The following is a 14,124-nucleotide window of genomic DNA, read 5'->3' as shown; positions in this document are numbered from 1 at the left end:
CTGCCTTAGCCACGAGTGTGGACTTTTGTGAGGTCCACAGCCTTTGAGGGCCAGGCCTGTCTTCTGTAGCCCCCCCATTGGAGCCGCTACCTTGCCTTCAGCTTGCAGGCAGGTCTGCCCTCTGCAGGCTCCCTAAGCCAACCCTTTAGTCAGTGCCGCCAGCTTCAGAGTCTGTGTGAGGCTGTCCCTTGGTCATCTTCCCATCCTGCATGCCTGTCCCTGTGGTAGAGACACATGCCAGACACCTGGTGCAGTTGTGAGCAGATTCTAGCCTGGACATCCCGGGCTGGTGCCCAGTGAGGGTTAGACAGGGGCGGAGGCAGCTGATCATCCATGTGCACTCTCAAGGGACCTGGGTTGGACAGCAGGAGGACCTTCCTGACCACATGACTTGTTTCCTTAACACACTGTCAAGTATTGCTAAGCTCACTCTGTCCCCCAGGTGTTCTGAAAATCATGAGACTCGATATCTACACCTCCTCTGGCTTGGGCACTTAGTTTTCCATTTTGTATGACTCCTGGGGTAAAATGTCAAAGCAAGATTTTAAAAGTGACTTGTTTGGGCTCATGAGGGGGTGTTTTGGGGCCTCTTCCAGGAGAAGCCTCTAAGCACGTGAGGAAACATTCCCTACAGGAGGGAGGCCCATGGCCCCAACGGCCCTGCTGGGTCCTGTCTCGGACCCAGCTTGGCACAGGGGCTGCAGGCCTGTCCGTTCCCATGACCATCCCTGACATGTGGCCCTGCAGTGCTGGTTCCAGGATGCTTTGGGGTCTGCAAGGGGACCGTGCTCCCTGCCCCTGGTGTGGGCCCCCCGCTAGGTACCAGTTTCCCTCAGCCTCAGAGGCCACCTTCTTCCCGTCCCACCACACGGACTGGGAAAGCAAGGCTCAATGTGATCTGGCACAGGTGCGCCTCAGTCACTGGGCCTAGGAGGGCCTGGTTCAGACGTGACCTGGAGAGCCCAGCTCTGGACCCTGCACGGCCCCAGCTCCACCTTCCTTCATCCCTGACGGCGAGCTGGGGTGCCTTGCGACCACCGAGGTGCTGTGGGTGCTGGGGACTCAGTTGGCACCAGCACTCCACAGGCTGTGTTTTGCCGGGTGGGGGGAGGCTGGGCCTCTGCCAGCCCTGGGGACTGGTGCAGGGGCAGCTGAGGCGGGCTTCCAGCAGCAGGGGCAGAACACCTCCCCGTGGCTCTGCTTCACGGACGGCAAGCCGGCCGCCTCTCCCGCAGCCTCGAACAAGAAGGGTTTGTCTTCTCAGCTTCTTTGTGAGTCTCCACTTCTGAGCACAAAGTGTTCTGGCTAAAATTAGAGGATGAAGCCCACAAGCCAAGCGGAGCACTCAGCAGGGCCCCTGCGGAGCCAGTGTGGGCTGGAGGAGGAGTGGCCAGCGTGGGCTCAAGGCCAGGCTGGCTCCCCGGGGTTGGGCGAGTGGAAGGAGGCGAGGAAGTAGATGGGCAGGGAGGGGGAGGGGCCACACGCCCCTGGAGCAGCCGAGCTGCAGAGCTTCGCTAATGGGGCTGAGCTCGCGTTCGGCCACACGGTCCCCAGGGCTGCAGACTCTCCAACGAAAACTTTGCAATTTCCTCAACTTACACTAGTGCAGCCTGGTAAAATCTCATTATCGGCAGGGGCAGAACTGACTCGCTCGGCAAAATGCTCCGGGCTCTCTGAGAGCCACGGACAGCAGCCCCTGCTGGGTGGGAGCACAGCCTGTGCTGGGGGAGATGCACAGCTCGTGCCGCCGGGGCACGGGCTGTGCAGCTGAGCCGAGCAGCCGTAATGAGTGCTGGGCGTGAGGCCGGAAGCTTCTAGGCACTCAGCAGACAGTTACTGGCCTGGCAGGGGCCAGGAAGCGGGTTTGTAAGATGGGAAAGTGGTGGCCAGTCCTCAGAGTGGGGGATGGTGCCCAGACGGACGGCACCTGCTCCTCCAGGCAGGCCCCCGGCAAACAGCAATAGGAGGACTCGGCCTGGGACCGAGGTGGGGCCGGCTGGCCCTGGGGAGGGCTGCACGACGGTCAGATGGTGAGCAGAGACGAGCCCAAGGTGGGCTGTGTGGGTCCTGTCACTTTCACCTGGCGTTGAGCAGCTCCAGGGTGGGAGACAGCAGGGACTGGGGACCCGCACTCAGCCCTCCTACCCCATGTGGCCTGTGCAGCGACCCCACTTCTCTGAGCCTCCGTTTGTGCATCTGTGAAGTGGGGAAGAGGGGACAGGAAGTGCCACCACCTTCCAGGAGAGATGAGGATGGGGAGGGGTCAGTGTGAGGAAAGTCACCCTCCCCAGACTGTGTGGGCTGGGGAGGGAGTGGGAGAAACACCCGGCCTTAGCCAAGGCACACGGGGCAGGTTGTGTATGCTGACAGCGCCTAATGTGTGAGAGCAGACATCATGCTGTAGCTGGAAAGCACGTGGGGTGGTAGTGCCCTGGGAGACCCACAAGCTGTGGAGGGGGGACCCAGGTGCCTTCTGTGGGTCAGAGCCTGCTCTGTGCCAGACCCACAGGACATGCGTGTACAGGGTGTATGCACACAGCACTGCATGTTCATGCCCATACCACACCAGGTGTGCACACACACCCATGCACTGTGTGCATACATACGCACCCCTGCACACGCACTCACCCATGTACTGTGTACACACACCTGTGTATTGTGCACACACACCCATATACTATGCACACACACACACACCCATGAACACATATGCACCTGTGCACTATGCACACACACCTGTGCACTGTGCACACAAAGCCATGTACTATATACACACACATACACCCATGTACTGAGCACACACACATGCCCCCGTGCGTACACACACCCCAGGCAGCCACAGACTTTGCCCCTTGGCCTACAAGTTTGGGGTCACATGGTCCTGAGGAGGGCTGGGAATCAGGGACATGGAGGACAGTGGGAAATGACCTGGTGCTTCTGAGTCTCCTCCTTGGCAGGTGGGGAGGGCACCTGGCATGGCACCTGGGAGTCCCGGGGGTATTGGCTGCTGCCTTCCAGTCATGGGGTGGGCACAGAGGGGGCGAGTGGGGTGGAGTAGGGGGCTGGGCCGGGAGAAGGGGTGCAAAGGTGGAGGAGAAGGGTGGTCTGAGATTGCTGGGGGCTCTGTCCTGGCCAGGCCTGGCCATTCAGCAGTGAGATGTGACCTTAAGGGAGGCCACAGCCAGCAGTGAGGATTGACGTCAGGCCGCTCCCTGCTGGGGCCTTGACTGCCCAGGGGAGGGTGGGGGGCCTTTCCAGGATGCTGGCCAGTTGCTCATAGGTTCATGGGGGCCAGAGCCCACCCACCCAAGAGGGCAGCTGTAGCTGAGAAATCCCAGGGGTGCCCTCTCTGCCTCCAGAGGGGTCAGGCTGTCCACACTGGGCAGCACCAAATGACAGCCTGCCCGCTGGAGGCCTGGGATGGTCTTGTGAAGCTGCAGGCCAGAGGCCTCCCTGCATGGTCTCGGGAACTGTGGACGAGTGTCATGACTAGTCCATGTTCCTGCTTCCTGTTCCTGTCCCCAATCTGCACCCTGCCCCAGGACTGCCCTGTGACTAGTGCTGCTGGGCTCTGAGGCCTGCCGGCGCTGCCCCCGGCTCCCAGCTCCTAGCAGCTCCCCACAGCATACCGCGCGGAGGGCCGCGGGCTGTGCCGTGGAGTTGTGTGTCTTACGAGGCATGGTGGACAGGCCTTCACAACCAAGAAGCTGGAACGTTACTTTCACCTTTGAAAGGCAGTCTGTGCCAGACGAGGGGTGCCTGGGCCCCTGGTCCTGGGGGACCCCTTGCATGAGGTCCTGGCGGGGTGGCTGTGGGAAGCCCCATTGAGGACTGAGGCTGAATCTGACTCCTCTGGCTTCTCACAGAGCCGTCTCTGGTCCACACAGACCAGGGTCAGAGGTGGCCTGAGTCTCCTCAGAGAGCTCAGGATGGCTCCCCACCACGGCTGCCACGATTCCACCCATGGGCTCTGCTAGTGCTTTGGGGTCCAGTTTCTGTCCTGTGCCCTCCAAGGACAGTTGACCTACTGCTGAGGGAGCCTAGGTTCTGGCCTAGGCCCCAGCCTGGCCGCAGAGTCGGGGTTTAGTGTATCTGGCTCCTTGGACTTGGTTGGCCCAGGGCAGAACAAGGGTCTCGTGGAGCCCGGGGAGGCTTGCCGTCTGGCTCCCCTTCTCCCTGTCTGTGTGGGGTCTGCAGCAAGAGAAGAGGGGTGCAGATATCATGTGCCCTCTTCCCAGCCCTCCCAGCCCCACCTGGAGGTGATGCCACAGCCCTGTGGGACGTGCAGCTGTAGGGCCGGCTCTGCGGGGTGTTGGCAGAGCCTGCGCCAAGCCATGCCCACCCCAGGGTCCTGCAGGAGGCTCCTCCCTGCTCCTTGGCAGTCTCAGTGGGCTCCTGGGTTGGGGAGAAGTGGCAGTGGCCAGAGAAGCCTGGCCAGGACCCAGGTCTAGAGCTGACCTGGTGCCTGCAGGACTCTGAGCTTGAGCCTTTGTAACTGCCTCAGTTTCCCCTGTCCACAGTGGCTGTGGGGCCTGGACGGACCCCCACCTTTGACAGTGTGCCCACAGGGCCAACGGGCACGTTTTCTGGTGTGGAAATCCATGAGAGTTCGGTGGACAGTGATTTAAGGCATCCCTGGCATCTGCAGAGCGTCCTGGGAGGGCTGATGCACGTCCACTCCCAGGTGGGGACAGGGCTGGCTGAGCGTGGGTCCACCTGGCTTCCAGAGCCCTGTGGGCACGGGGAGCCCCTGGGCTCTGTGGCCAGCCCTGGGTGTGTGTTTTAGCCTTGGGATGGGATCGTGGGCTAGGGGCGTGGGGTGGTGGAGGCCGCTGTGCTGGGATGTGGAAGGTGCTGGGTGGGGAAGGTGCTGGGTGGGAAGGTGCTGGGTGGGAAGGTGCTGGGTGTGGAAGGTGCTGGATGTGGAAGGTGCTGGGTGGGAAGGTGCTGGGTGTGGAAGGTGCTGGGTGGGAAGGTGCTGGGTGGGAAGGTGCTGGGTGGGAAGGTGCTGGATGTGGAAGGTGCTGGATGTGGAAGGTGCTGGGTGGGAAGGTGCTGGGTGGGAAGGTGCTGGGTGTGGAAGGTGCTGGGTGGGAAGGTGCTGGTGTGGAAGGTGCTGGGATGTGGAAGGTGCTGGGATGTGGAAGGTGCTGGGTGTGGAAGGTGCTGGGTGGGAAGGTGCTGGGTGTGGAAGGTGCTGGGTGGGAAGGTGCTGGGTGGGAAGGTGCTGGGTGGGAAGGTGCTGGGTGTGGAAGGTGCTGGGTGTGGAAGGTGCTGGATGTGGAAGGTGCTGGGTGTGGAAGGTGCTGGGTGGGAAGGTGCTGGGTGGGAAGGTGCTGGGTGTGGAAGGTGCTGGGTGGGAAGGTGCTGGTGTGGAAGGTGCTGGGATGTGGAAGGTGCTGGGTGTGGAAGGTGCTGGGTGTGGAAGGTGCTGGATGTGGAAGGTGCTGGGTGTGGAAGGTGCTGGGTGGGAAGGTGCTGGGTGGGAAGGTGCTGGGTGTGGAAGGTGCTGGGTGGGAAGGTGCTGGGTGGGAAGGTGCTGGGTGTGGAAGGTGCTGGGTGGGAAGGTGCTGGTGTGGAAGGTGCTGGGTGTGGAAGGTGCTGGGTGTGGAAGGTGCTGGAGTATGGAGAGGTGCGGGCGTGTCCTGGCCGAGGGGCGGTTCTCTCGGAGGCGAGCCCCTGACAGCGTCACCCCGTGTGTTGGCTGCTAGATCTCAGGGAGCCCCTGGTGTCATGGAGGCTTCTTCCCCGGGCGTCTGGAGAGCACCCGTCCAGATGCCACGCTGCCCGCTGAGAGAGGACACCCTTGTTTTGAACTGGACGGAACCTGAGCCACAAGTCAGGCTGCTTAGCAGCTCGGGTGGCTTTGATTCGCTGCCCCTGTCACAGGCTCCTGCTGCGGAAGAGTTTAAAACCTGGGCTGGGAGCCTTGACATGGGAATAGCAGGGAAGGGGGGGATGAGCGAGGGGACAGGGAGGTGGGAGCGGCAGCGAGCACTCATTGGAGTGCCTAGTTGGGGGCCCGCGAGGAAGGAGAGTGGGGTGGGTGCTGAGGGGCCTCTCCTGCTGTCCCCCTGGGGTGGACCGGAGCAGGGGTGGCTTCCTGCAGCCTCTCTCTGCCTGCGCCCTCCATGCCCTCCTGAGGCTGCAGCCCTGGAGCTGGGGGAGGGAGAGGAACCCACGGCCTGACCCCTGCACTCGCAGCTGAGAGATGCCCTGGCCTGGGCAGAGGTGAGCTGGGCTCCTGCTGTGTCCGCCCACCGGCCCCCAACCCACCCCTCACACAGCCGCCAGGCTGGTCCTGCCGCAGGAGTGGGCCAGGCTCTGGGGCTGGCTGTGCTGTGTGATCTGAGGGATGGAGGGGCCGCCGCCCCCTGAAGGCAGCACTGAGGGGTCAGGGAAGGCCCTGCAGGGGCTCAGCCACCCTCTGGCGAGAAGAGCATCATTCTGTCTTGGTTACCTGCTAGGTGGAGTGGGGGGACAGAGGGGCAGTGGGGGACCAGCAGGTGGTCAGGGGCGGGGCTCACAGGCCCCAGGTCCTGGCCACCATTCTGTGGCCCACCTGTCTGAACCCTTCCTTATCTGTCACACTGAGGTGACAAAGTCACTTGAGTGGACGGCGCTTGGTGCTCTGGGCTCCAGGCCGACCTCAATCAGCGATGTCTCCACTCTTCTGCAAGGCTGAGGCTTCAGCAGTCGCCAGGGGCTGCCGCCGGGCTTGGCGCAGTGGCACTGAGGAGGCAGGGTCCCCCTGCGCGCGCGCTGGAGGCAGAGTGGGAATGGCCTGCGTGCGCTGCTCTGCAGACTCAGGCCTGGCGGGGGCTCTGGGCTCCCCACTCATCCAGCTGGGCTTTTCAGTCCCAACCTGAGGGCCAATGGGGCGGAACCAAAGCCCAGGGCTCAGGCAGGCTGGTCTCCTCTGCACCGTGGGACTGTCCCTCAGTTCTGCTGCAGAATCACCCCCTCTTCAGCGGTCTCTGGGCCAGTCTTCCTACCTGGTCTCTGGAAGCTGGGGGTGTGATGGATCTCGTCCCCCATGCACACCACCAGCACAGCACCAGCGCCCTGCTTCACGTACCCTGGGAGGCCATCCAGGGACCCACACTGTGACTTCAGGTGACACATCCCTCCAGCATTGCCTTGGTCCCACCCGTGGGCCCTTCCTGCCTCTCTGCCTTCCAGTCTTGGCCTAAGGTCTAGCTCACAGAGAAAGGCTCACAGTCCATCAAGTGAAAGTCAGGGCGGTGTGTCTTCTTGGTCAGGCCAGGGGTCAGCTGCTCTTCAGGTCAAGTTCACAGGTACCATGCTCTCTGGCTCTAGGTCTCAGAAGCCCAACAGTATGGGAGGGTGAGGTATTACAGGGGCACAAATCAAGTATGCAGCCCTAGGGAGAATGTGCTCACTGCAAGATGGCGGCTCTGGGTCAGGTCGTGTCCCCAGTGTGCGATAGACACAGTGGCCAGAACGTGGACACTCGGTAGCTTTTGAATGAATGGAAAGATGAACAAGTGGATGAACAGATGTGTGAAGGAATGGATGGTTGGATAGCATGGATGAATAGCATGAATGGGGTGGTTGGGTGGATGAATGTATGAATGATTGGATGAGTGGCATGCTTGGATGGGTGGATGAATGGATGGATGAATGGATGGCAAGGATGGGTAGTTGGATGAATGGCATGGGTGCGTGGATGGATGGGTGGATGGATGGATGGATGGCAAGGATGGGTGTAGGATGAATGGCATGGGTGCGTGGATGGCATGGGTGGATGGATGGATGGATGGCAAGGATGGGTGTAGGATGAATGGCAAGCATATGGATAGATGGGTGGGATGCAAGCGGGAGAGCATCCATCTTCCTGGTAGAGGCAGGGGTCGCTGGGTGCACAGCCTGGAAAGGCGCCTGGGCAGCTGGGGAGGTGGTACCCGAGCCAGGTAGAGCAAGGGCTCGAGATAAACCTAGAGAACATGGTGCCTTCAGATGCGGGCTGGGCTCCCTGGCCTGGCAGCAGCCCTGGGAGAGGGTTTCACGGCAGATTCAGGGTCTGTCCTTAACTGCTGGGCGTGATGTGTTCTAGAAAAGTGCGTGATGGTGGCAGCATGGAGAGATGGCTCTGGAGTCAGAGAACTCCTCACCCCCGCAGCCCGTCACCCTTGCCTGTGGCTCCGTCTCCAACCATATGACTCCAGCATCCCAGCATGTCCTCGAGCCCTGTGGGTGGGCAGTTGTCAGAACCTTGGCAGACACCTTGAACTGACCATGGGCCGCTGGGCAGGGAGCCCTCGGGCCTTGGTCTCTTCAGCTGTAGAATGGGGATTAATAGGACAGAGCTCAGAAAGTTCTTGTGGGCACGGCCAGGAGGCCTACAGGGCCTTCACCCATGCCCGACCGTGCTGAGCTGCCCTAAATCATAGTCCCTGCCATGAGCAAACACTGCTGTGCCCCGTGCACCGGGCCCACAACCCTGGGGTCCTCAGGGCCCTGCTTTTCCTTCCTGTGCTCTGTGTTGTCCACGTCTTGGTGAGGGGAGGTGGAGAATGTGCATCAGCTCAGAGACAGTGCTGCAGCAGGGCCTCCCCAGAAAGCTCAGTGGTTGGCCGGGTGGCCCTGGGCTTGTTTCCTCTTGACGTCTAAGTAGCATTCCCTATGTGTAGGCTGTACCCATAGAGAATAGTGGACTCCATCCGTCCACTCCTCTGGGATGGACATTGGCCTGTTTACACTTTGGGGGCTACTGTGAGCACTGCTGTGGATGTGTATATACATGTGTTTGAGTCTCTGTTTTCATTTTTTGAAGGTGAACTGATTAGGGTCAATTGTTTGTGTTCCTAGGTTGGGATTGCTGGGTCCTGTGGCAATCCTGGGTAACTTAGTGAGAAACCTCTCTAACCCTGACCCCCCAGTGTTTGAGGGGACGGTGAAGGAGGCAGGAGAGCTCCAAACCATCACAACCTAGGTGGAGGCATTTGCAGAACCACTGTAGCTCTGAGCACTGGTCTGGCACCTTGTAGGTGCTCAACATGTGTTTGATGGATGGGTGGCTGGGTGAATGGAGGCAGGTAGATATGTGGATGGATGCATGAACAAATGGGTGGATGGATGCATGGTCTGCATGGATGAATGGATGGATAAATAGGTGGATGGGTAGATGGATGGATGAATGCATGGGTGGGTGGGTGGATGGGGTGGATGGACAGATGGGTGGATGAATGAGGGATGGATAGGTAGATGGATAAGTGGATGGATGGATGGATGGATGGAGGGAGGGAGGGATATGCAGAAACATTCATGGTGGGTAGGTAGATAGATGATGGATTGGTGGATGGATGGGTAGATGAACAGCTGGACAGGTGGATGAGGTGGGTGGGTGGGTGGATGGATGGGTGGATGTGCAGATGCAGGCATGGGTGGGTGGATGGGTGACTAGATGGGCCAGCCTAGCTCTAGCACCTTCCACACCCAGCACCTTCCTGGGAGAAGTCTGGCCCTGAGGACTGCTCTTGAGGTCTGGCCTGGGGTGCTCTCTGTCCCGGGGCACTGAGCTGGGTTTCCAGGGACCCCATGTGAGCACCCTATGCTCTCTGTTCATGCTTTTTTGTCCTTTCCTAGGGTGACATCCAGCAGCTGCTCTTCGTCTCAGACCACCGGGCAGCTTATGACTACTGTGAGCACTATAGCCCTGACTGTGACACCGCGGCCCCTGACACCCCCCAGTCGCAGGACCCTAACCCGGATGAATACGTGAGTCTGCTCTGGCTGGGTTCACGGTGGGGAGCGTGGGAAACCACCTGGGATGGGCCAGGGTCAGGCAAAGGGAGTTTGTGCAGGGGTGCAGAGCCACAGCCCCCATTTTAAACGAGCCCTCTGGGCTAGGGAGTGAGTGGCCAGGAGGTCACCTATGGCTGTCTTGACTCACCTGCCCTACAGTGCCTCCTGAATGATGGAGACACCTAGGGGCTGTCAGCAGCCCTGTCCTGTAACCTCCCATTAAGTCCCTAGATGGCTGCACCCAGGTGCCTCCTACCCTCCGTGGGTGGCCTCTGCAGCGGCCTGTTTGGAGAGCTGCCAGGAACCCCTTGGGCTCAGACAGCTTGTGCTAGGGTGGTTCCCCGTAGAGTGCCTGGTCCTCTGAGGCCAGAGTGGCGGCCTCTCTGTGGACAGCTCGTCCTGAGTGTTTTAGAGACATGCCTGGCACCTTTGCCCCTCTTACTGTGGCCCACTCTGGTCCCTGGTTGTCTCCTCACCCTGTCCCCTGCCCGCAGTGCCTCTGGCACTTAGGGATGAACTCCCCGGCCACGCCTCGGTCAGACCCACTCTCGTGACAAAGTCACCAGGTGTCCAGCTCTAGATTTCCCCCCGGCCCCCCTTCTCTCACCACGTAGGGAGACTTTCATGAAGCCAGGCCCATCACCCTTTGGCCAGTTGTCCTAGCTCTGGGCTCTACAGAGTCAGACCTTGTCACCTTTTAGGGTTCAATTTCCTCTGACTTTGCTCAAGGGGTTCTGGGGTCCCCCATTATCTCCCTTGGGCTTCTGGGGATGGCCCTGCTTCCCAAGAAGCTTCAGAGGGAAGAACCTCATCCAGGGAGCCCCAGCCAGGTTCATGCCTGGGGCAGGCAGGGATTGTGTGTTGGGTGCTCCTGGGGAGCTCCTTCCTCACGTGGCTGCCCTCACCTGCAGTACCCGGACGGGGACGGGGACGGTGAGACCTATTACTATGAGTATCCCTACTACGAGGACCCCGAGGACCTGGGGAAGGAGCCCACCCCCACCAAGAGGCCTGTGGAAGCTGCCAGAGAGACCACGGAGATTCCTGAGGTCTGGGCTGGGCGGTCTGCACCGGGCCTGCTCTGGCCCTCACCCTGTGGTGCAGGGGAGGGTGGGCTGTGCCTGGCATGGAGACCTGGGTGGCTTGTGGAGGGCGGGGACTTGGGTGAGGGTGGCGGCTCAGCAGGGGTGGGCTGCCGTGCAACACTGTGCTTGGTGCTCATGGGGTCAGCTGTGACATGTGGAGACAGGGTGACTAGGAGAGCTGTCTTCTGGTGGGGCCAGACACTGGCTCCTGTCCCCACTGCGTCCACAGCTGTGTGGTCTTGGAGGCCTCGGGAGCCTCAGGCTCTCTGCTGACTGGTTGCAGGGCCTCCTCCCTGTGCCGTTGTCTCATCTGGCAGAGGGTGTGTGGGCAGAGGAGAGACCCCCACCTCGGGCACCAGCTCAGAGAGGGGTGTGTGGCATCCCCACCCAGCCCGTCAGTGAGGCCAGGGCCAGGAGGCGTGTGGGTGGGCACTGTGCTTCTCTCCAGGAGAGGGACCTGTCCTGCGTTGCTCCAAGAGTCTGGAATATTCTGCTGCTGTAAATGTTAGGATGTGGCTCCCCCCGCCCAGTGTGTGCTTGGGTGTTTCCAGTCACAGCAGTGCACTGGGACCGGAGGGGCTGCTGCCTTCCTCCCGTGGACTGAGGGCCTCTGCACCCAAGTCCACAGGCCTAGTTGGACCGTGGGTCCAGGCTGTGCCACTCACTCTCAAGCTGCAGTCACACCTGTACTGTGACTTGTGGGAAACCCCAGATCTGGCACCCTGATTCCCCTGTCTCTGCCCTTGGCTCCCAGGAGCTGACCACAGCCCCCACGGAAGCCCCCAGAGTGCCTGAGGCCAGCGACAGGGTGGGGAAGGAAGAAGACCCTGGCATCGGGGACTACGACTACGTGCCCATCGATGACTACTACACACCCTCCCCCTACGATGACATCAACTACGGCGAGGGTGTGGAGAACCCCGACCAGCCCACTGACCCCGACGCGGGGGCCGAGACCCCCACCAGCACCTCGGTCACCTCCAACTCCTCCAATGTAATTTCCTTCCTGCCCTGTTGGCTTGGTCCGGGGGACGGGGCAAGGGCTAGGCCGGGGGTCAGGAGCCCTGAGCTCAGCTCCTCTCTCTGCGTCCCACCTTGGGTGGCTCCTGTGTGCTGAAGCCCACCACACCTGGCTCTTGGGCCTGGGGCAGCCCCAGGGGGCCGCTGCTCTGTGTGCTCAGAGCCCCAACTAGCCAAGCTCAGCACGTCAGTGTTTCTTCTTCAAAATGGTAGAAGGGCTCTGGGCTCTCGGGGTCCAGAGCAGACCGAAGAGGAGATGCTGCCTGCAGAGAGGGCCCTTCCTGGGCCAGAGGTGGACTTGGTACAGGTCAGACTTTAAGGTTGGGCAGCACTGGTTGAGACAGTGGACCTTATGCTCAGGTGGACAGCCTGCAATCTCTGCCTGTGGCCTTGGAAATCTCTGCCTGGGACCTGGCCTCTTCTGAGCTCAGGATCCCCGTTGGCAACATGTCATGGCCAGTGCTCCCTCAGGGCTGCTGTGGTCCTCAGCTCAGGGAGGAGCCTCGCCCAGCAGGCACAGGGCAAAGGCTCCAAATAGCTAGAGAGGACTTCAGTTTGACCCTCTCACGGAGCAGACCTCCCAGGCGAGGGGCACAGCTGGTGAGGGGCGCTGAGTCCTGGCTCTGCCTAGCTTGTGGCGTCCCCTTGGGCAGACTTGGGGGACAGTTTCCATGGTGAGTGGGAGGTGCATAGAGGGGCTCCCGGGGGCTGTAGGACTCCCAACTGGCTGGCCGCTGGCTCCAGGTGTTCTGCTGGTAGGGGCTGCTGGCCTGGGTCCAGGAAGCGGTCGTGGTGCCCGCTGTGCTGGCACAGTGCTTGCAGAGCAGAGCTGGGGCGCGTGGGGCGCCTTGTGGGGTGACTCCTCTCCGTCCTCTGCCCTGCAGCCAGCTCCGTCCCCGGGGCAGGGGAGGGATGACGTGGAGGGCGAGTTCACGGAGGAAACCATCAAGAACCTGGATGAGAACTACTATGACCCCTACTACGACCCTGATGCCAGCGTCTCCCCGTCGGAAGTCGGGCCAGGGATGCCGGCGAACCAGGACACTGTCTATGAAGGGGTGAGCGGCGTGGGCAGCCACGGTGGGGCTGGCGCAGCGCCTCTCCCCAGCACAGGGAGGGCGCAGCACTGTCTCCAGACGAAGTCTATGGTGCGCTCGGGGCTCCTGGCCAGCTGAGCACGCCACATGGCTCGCCCGACTTTGATGTCGCGAGGTCCTCTGTCAGCTTCGGACACGGCTGCCCTGCTGTGGGGCTGGGAGAGATGATCCAGCGCCCCTCGTTGCTGGGCCCGGGGCTGGTTAACTGGGCTCCTTTCTCCTTCTCTCTCCCTTCCCTCACCTGCGCTTTCTCCCCGCAGATTGGCGGACCTCGGGGCGAGAAGGGTCAGAAGGGAGAACCCGCCATCATCGAGCCAGTAAGGACTTCCTTCTCGTGTCTGAGTCGGGTGCCTGCTGCGCAGGCCTGTGGCGGGTTGTGTGGCGTGACCAGCTCTGCGGAGCTACACCTGTGTGCACAAGCGTCCTGGAGCTGCCGTCCCCCGCCCCCGTGGGCTCCATGCCTGACTCGTCACCGAGGCTCGGGCAGGGCCCGGGTGGGGGATGTGCTGGCGCATGGATGGGTGGTGGGAGGTGCGTCTCTTGGTGCTTTCAGGTGTGAGGGAGCCTGAGCGTGTCTCTGCACCCATTCACCTGAGACACCTCAGGCCTCGAGAGGGGAGGAGCCCAAGGACAGGGAAGAGGATCGTGAGAAGAGCACTGATTCCGCCCTAGAGATGTGGCGCGGCCATGCTGAGCTGCCGAGGGGGCTTTGCCTGCCCCCGCCTGTTGTGCACACACTGGGGCCAGTGTGTGAGACCCCGTGTCCAGGAATTAACTCGCACAGTGCGGGGCTGAAATCCCAGCTGAGTCAGACTCGCCAGGGGCAGGCAGTGGGCTCAGGTCAGCTAACAAAGTGCTCGGGATGTCTCAGCGTGGGAGGTGCTCAGGCCCTTTTCCATGCCCCTCCAGGGTCACTGGATTTGGTGGGTATCCTTGTCCCTTTGGGTACGGTGGCCTGGTTGGGGGTCCAGGGTTCACCCCCTGGTCTCAGAGCAGCCAGGGTCAACCCTTGACCCCTGGAGGGTAAAGAGCTGAGTGATGGGCAGAGCTGGTGCCCCTGCAGCTCAGGCAGTGGGTGTGGTCCAGGAGGATCTGGTTGCCGAGGTCCTCTCCCACCATCTCATCCGGGTGCCCAGTGGAGGAGACTCATGGCC

The 14,124-nt window shown here is 61.4% G+C and overlaps 1 protein-coding gene across 2 annotated transcripts in view; it reads left to right on the top strand.

Annotated features, from left to right (window-relative positions):
- Col5a1 (collagen type V alpha 1 chain) overlaps positions 1-14,124 on the top strand; it is a 141,765-nt gene that overhangs the window by 56,110 nt on the left and 71,531 nt on the right. For both annotated transcript variants that reach the window (XM_046465357.2, XM_046465356.2), the window contains exons 5-9: positions 9,610-9,741; positions 10,680-10,817; positions 11,608-11,847; positions 12,758-12,931; positions 13,231-13,287. In XM_046465357.2, the coding sequence (XP_046321313.1) occupies positions 9,610-9,741; positions 10,680-10,817; positions 11,608-11,847; positions 12,758-12,931; positions 13,231-13,287 (741 nt within the window). The remainder of the gene's footprint in view (positions 1-9,609; positions 9,742-10,679; positions 10,818-11,607; positions 11,848-12,757; positions 12,932-13,230; positions 13,288-14,124) is intronic.

The sequence above is a fragment of the Marmota monax genome, unplaced genomic scaffold (genome assembly GCF_021218885.2).
Source record: "Marmota monax isolate L192 unplaced genomic scaffold, Marmota_monax_Labrador192_F-V1.1 WCK01_AAM20220418_F8-fsc00167, whole genome shotgun sequence".
In the NCBI taxonomy this organism is placed as follows: Eukaryota; Metazoa; Chordata; class Mammalia; order Rodentia; family Sciuridae; genus Marmota; species Marmota monax.
The sequence above is the reverse complement of the archived record's forward strand: the minus strand, read 5'-3'. Positions and strand labels throughout refer to the sequence as shown.